This window comes from Plectropomus leopardus, chromosome 23, assembly GCF_026936395.1.
Source record: "Plectropomus leopardus strain MGB_pleo_1.0 chromosome 23, ASM2693639v1, whole genome shotgun sequence".
Lineage (NCBI taxonomy): Eukaryota > Metazoa > Chordata > Actinopteri > Perciformes > Serranidae > Plectropomus > Plectropomus leopardus.
The window spans coordinates 21,938,512-21,944,075 of record NC_142198.1 but is presented as its reverse complement, the minus strand read 5'-3'; the positions used below and the strand labels follow the sequence as shown (position 1 = coordinate 21,944,075).

The 5,564-nt window shown below is 40.6% G+C and overlaps 2 protein-coding genes across 2 annotated transcripts; both read left to right on the top strand.

The window, feature by feature from the left end:
• The first annotated feature begins 1,528 nt into the window (after positions 1-1,528).
• LOC148185748 (uncharacterized) lies at positions 1,529-3,128 on the top strand. The gene has a single exon (XM_088073703.1). The coding sequence runs from the start codon at positions 1,799-1,801 to the stop codon at positions 2,708-2,710; it is 912 nt and encodes a 303-aa protein (XP_087929829.1). The 5' UTR covers positions 1,529-1,798; the 3' UTR covers positions 2,711-3,128.
• Positions 3,129-4,561: 1,433 nt separating this feature from the next.
• LOC148185747 (uncharacterized) lies at positions 4,562-5,509 on the top strand. Its single transcript, XM_088074038.1, has one exon. The coding sequence runs from the start codon at positions 4,562-4,564 to the stop codon at positions 5,507-5,509; it is 948 nt and encodes a 315-aa protein (XP_087930164.1).
• The last annotated feature ends 55 nt before the right edge of the window (positions 5,510-5,564 follow it).

Sequence of the window (5,564 nt, the reverse complement as noted above, 5' to 3'; positions counted from 1 at the left end):
AATTTTTATCACCGCGTAAACATTGACGCTGCGCTTTCATCGGAGACTGAGCTCAGACTGAGCAGTCAGTGAGCTCAGGAGGCGGGCTGAGAGGTTTGACTGGCCAAAGCCAAAGTGAAAAATAAAAATAAATAATTCTGAACAAATAAATAAATAAAAAAAGTAAATACTCATTTGTTAAATTATGATTTGTATAAAACATTTTTTAAAAAGTGTTTTGACAAAGCAAGAGTAGAAATGGGATGTATAGAGGGCAATACAATAAAAGAAAGCCAAAAATAATCATTCAGCATGAACTACTCAGCATACAATACAAGAGTGAAAAACTGAGGATTTTTTTGAAGTCCGGGATATTGTCTTTAATTTTTAACTTTCATCCAAGTGTCAGTTTTTGATAAATAAAGGACAGCATTATCCCTTATTATTCAATACTAATAACTAATATCCTCAACAGCAAAATTAATAATTATTCTGCAGTTTAACAAAATATTTCAAAGGTAAGGGTGCATTAAAAAACAACAACAACAACAATAATAATAACAATAATAATAATAATAATAATAATAATAATAATAATAATAATAATAATAAACAAAAAACATTAGATGATCCCCAAACAGAGGTCCAGGCTGAGCGCTTAATGTTCTCAGATCAAAGCATGGACGCATGAACACGAAAGAATCGGGATGTTTTCAGCTTCCAGCAGCTATGTACAGATGCTTGCACCATGGCGGTGCTATTCTGCATGTCAGAGCTGCCAATCAAAAGCAGTGTAAAGAAAACAAACCGTGTTTACTGGTTATACAACATGCAAAACAAACCCACACTGCTGGCAGGCGATCAGAAAGATCAGAACCTGAAAACCATGCACAAGGTGAGTGTATTTTAGTGACCTTAATTATGTTAGATGAAATGTAATGGATTTTTGTCGTCTTACATATTATAGAGTGACATATAGTTGATTGCAAAACATTCTTGCATTGGCAGTGAGATTTTTTGTCTGTTTTCTATTATTTAAAAGGCAGCTTAATACAACTTAAAATATTATATTATTAATAAGAAAAAGGCCTAGATTGCGCTGAAATTGTTTCACTTGTTTGTGTTTGTAGATGTTGAGTTTTTAATATCTGTTACAAGAAAAATGTCTTCATTTCATGTTTCAGGTATTTCTAGCATGCTTTTTTTTTATTAATGAAAATGACAAATATTTTGTGTCATGCTCTTTAATGACAAAAAAGGAAGCGGAAACAGTTAAATACAGTTATATACAGCTAATATGTTACATGATGTACTTGACATATAACAACGCTGGTTGGCTGTAGTTAGACTGTTAAAGTGGCTCATCAAAGTTTGACTTTTTTTAGAACTTAATTTTTATGCTACTAATTTGAACATAAAATACGTTCAAAAATCCCATGAGGTTTTTAACGAGGGAATCAGTGCAAAGCTTACTTCGTGGTTGGCCAACAAAAATACATCATCCCCTCACTACTCTATAAGAAAGGTAAATGAAAATGGGCTGGTTAAATATCTGGAGGATTGATGAGGAAAGTGGGGACAGGTGAGCAGGTGGGCGGGGAATGTCAGGTGACTGCAGGGCTGATAAGAGGAGTGGAAACAGGTGAGTTGATGGGCGGGGCCAGCCCGTTCTCGTTCTGCAGTTGTCAGATTCTGCTGCTTTTGCAGAGCTTTTAGCGTAAGATTGCGATGCCGAACGCCAAAACCCGCCTACTGTGACTTTGTTTTTCACTCTCCATATTTCTCTCTTTCATCCTGTTTCTGACCCTCACCTACAGTTATGTCGGTCAACTCCTCTTCCTCCTCCAACGCCTCTCTTCCTCTCCTTCCCCTCCTTCCCCCCTCGTCCTGCCCCACTCTCTTTTGTGTCCTGTGCAGATGCATGGTCTCCAGAACCGGCTTTTTTAGCATGATCGCCTTCACCATCGTCAGCATCCTCCTCGTCCTCCCTCTCTGCATCCTCGTCATCCACCTTGGCCTCCAACGATGGTGGCAGCGGCGCTCCCTCACGTCAATGAGCCACTCCGACATCTTCACCTACAACATTGTCATCATAGAGCTGATGAATGTCGTTGGGTACATCATCCTGTGCTGCGGTATCTTCACCAAACTCAGAGATTTGATGACACTGAGTATTTACCTCTTCAATGTCAACCTAAACGGACAGATGTATTTTCACGTTCTGATCTGCATCGAGCGCTACCTGGCTGTCATTCACCCCGTCACCTACATGACCCTGAGGAAGACGAGGGGGATCAGAATCAGAAATATCGCCATCGGCGGTGTTTGGCTGCTGTGCTTTGTGGGGATAGGGTTCATCACAGTGGCAGACCAATATGTCACCGCCATCGTATTTATTTTCCTGCTTGGTTTCTCCTTAAGTGTCGTCTCTTTCTGCAGCCTCTCTGTTCTCTGCGCTCTGATTCGTCCAGGGCCGGGGAAAGGGGGAGGCGGCACACAGCAGGTTGGCCAATCAAAGCGGAGGGCGTTCGACACCATCATGGCCATACTGGGAGTGCTTCTGGTGAAGTTAGGGGGGACGGCGATTAGTTCTGCTCTGTATGCCTCTCAACTGTCTGACGCTGCAGCGTGCGCTTCGTGGTTATCTGTAGTTGGGTTAAGTCTGCCCAGCAGTTTTGTGTTACCTCTGCTGTTTCTGCAAAGAGCGGGAAAACTACTGTGCTGCAAATGATTTTTAGAAGCATTGTGGAGGGACTTATGTTTTCAAGTTTGGCTTAGGAGAGAGGCATACAATTTTAAATGGCTGAATTTTTAAATTGGATTTTTACCACCGATCTTTAAAAGATTTTTAAACGTTTTTAGCCAATTTTTTTCCTCAAAATTCTTGGGTGATTTCTAAGGAATTTGACAATTATATTCAATTTTTGGTAATTAATTATTATTATTTTTTAGACATGTTGGTAGCTTTTGAAGAAAACAATTTGGCATTTGACATTTATGGCAATTTTCATTGACACACAGGCAATGTTTCAAAATGTTTCTTTTTTGGTTTTGTTTTTTGCTATGCTAAATAAATCAAATTGGAAGTCTCTTTTTTCTTTATTTTATTTTAATATTTCAAGGGAAAACATTTTGACTTATTTTTTCTTTTAAATTTGTGGGTGATTTTGTCCTTGGATACATTGTGTGTTATTGTACAGATTTGTATATTATTAGTAGCTTACATTAGCTATTTGCATTTTCCATGACTTCTCCTGGGTTTTCGTGTCTGTACAAACCCTGATTATAACCCAAAAATGTGCCTCAATTAAAAGCCTACATGTAATCTTTAAATGGTCAGTGTTTTCATTTTTTTTTCTATAATAGTGTATCTATGTGTACATTTTTTTAAAACTGGATGTTATATTTCTGAGAGCAGGTTGGTGGTTTGATAGGTCCAAATGTTTTTGGGCAAGACGACTGAGTTCGTCTGATGCTCCTGTTGTGCAGCCGGCTGTGTGTTCATAGGTGAATCAGTCAGAGATAATTTGCCTAGCACAATCATCAGTATTATGTATCATTATGTATTTTGCAAAATGCAAAAAAGGTCATATCATATGCTCTCATGTCTCTTTCACATACATAAACACAGAGGACAACACACATATTCATATATCTGATCTTCGTGCAGTTCAGTGGATTCATTTGGACACAAAAGAGAAGGACGATCAGGATCAACACTCCTGAAAGGTGGGTGTCTTTCATCAAACTTAGCCTGTTTAGAGACTTATTTCTTGTATTTAAAAGACATTATATCACACGATTGTGATTTAAGTATAGCAACAGTGGTTGCTGGAGGGACTGAATTCAAATTTTTTCTGCAACAGTCTCCTGCCAGACCATATTTCAGAGATACTCTTCCCTAAACGAGAGCCTGAGCTCTGACTGGGCCCTGGACAAATGCGACTTTCATGATTTGCAATGTATTTAAACTATGTATATATATACCATGAATTAAATTCATGTATTTTTTAAAAATTGTTAGTTTTCACTACGATGTGTTCCTGTATTTTGTCTTAAGGACTTTGATACATTATTTTTGAAAAATTCTGTACAAAGAAATTCTTTGATTTTCGTTAAATTAACATGAAAAGTTAGCGTTACAACTTGCATACCTATACCTCTAATTCACAATAAAAATAAAATTACTCACATTTGGAATTGTTTTTGTACTTTTAGTATACATAAGGAGCCATAAAACAGCATCATAACACGACAGAGGTCCTAGCTTAGACCCCAGTGTCCTAAAATCCTAGAAATGTCCTAAAATCCTAGAAATATTCTAAAAATATACTCACATCTTAGCAACATCTTAAAATCCTAGAAATGTGCTTAAATCCTAAAATGTGTTAAAATTCTACAAACTCCCTAAAATAAGAAAATGTCCTAAAGTCCTTGAAATGTCCTAACAAAAACATACTATAAATGCTTAAATGCACACTTTTACCTCTTATTTGTTGCTTGCTGCTGCTTTTGTTTTGTTTCATTTGTTTTGTGTCTCTCCGTCTTGCAGCGACTTCCTCGGACTCTAATTTTACCCGACATGTCGACGAACAGCCTCATCTCCTCCTCCAATGTCTCACTCCATCCTCCACCCTCCGCCTCCGTGAACTCCTCCTCCTCCTCCTCCTCCTCCTCCCCCATCTACCAGTGCTTTGACGTCATACTCGTCTCTCAGATCTTCACCGCCTTATTCTGCTCCTACATCCTCTTCCTCCTCCCTCTCTGTGTCTTCATCCTTCACCTGGGTCACCTGCGATGGCATCACTCCGCCTCCGCTGCGAGCAACGCGGATATTTTCACCTACAACATCGTCATCATGGAGATGCTCGGCACGCTCGGCAGCTGCTTCTTCTGCGCCGGCACCTACGCTGACGCTCAATACATGAGGCTGGTGGCGGTGTACTTGTTCACCATCGTCACACCTGGACAGATGATGTTTCACGTCCTTACCTGCGTAGAGCGCTACCTGGCTGTCGTTCATCCAATCACGTACCTCGGTTTGAGAAAGCCGGGCGGGGTCAGAATCCGGAACATCAGCATAGGGTGTGTTTGGGTTTCCTCCTTCGGATGGGTGGGGATAACAGTTCTGTACAGTCCCGTTTTTCCCGCCACTCCTTTTGCCGCCGTCTTGGTCTTTTCCGTTATTGTCACGTCTTTCTGCAGCCTCTCTGTTCTCCTCGCTCTCATTCGTCCAGCGCCAGGTGAATGTGGCGGGGACAAAGACAAGGTGGACCAATTGAAGAGGAGGGCTTTCCACACTATTATTGCCATAACGGGAGCTCTATTGTTGAGGTTTGTGGGGCAACTGGTTTGTGTTTTGTTGGACGCCTCCGCAGCGATGAGCTACACGGACCGTTGCGTGATGCTGGTTTCAGGGGTCTGGTCGTCTCTGCCCAGCAGTTACGTTCTGCCGCTGCTGTTTCTGCACCGAGCCAGAAAACTGCCGTGTTTGAAATACAACTCTGATTCAGGACAAGGATCAGAGTAGAGGACAGGCACTTGGCTACAGACACACGGACCTCCGTAAGCACGCGTATACTAGG

Bases quoted from the DNA above. Each gene is read 5' to 3' on its own strand.
- LOC148185748 (XM_088073703.1), top strand. From the start codon at position 1,799: ATGTCGGTCAACTCCTCTTCCTCCTCCAACGCCTCTCTTCCTCTCCTT.
- LOC148185747 (XM_088074038.1), top strand. From the start codon at position 4,562: ATGTCGACGAACAGCCTCATCTCCTCCTCCAATGTCTCACTCCATCCT.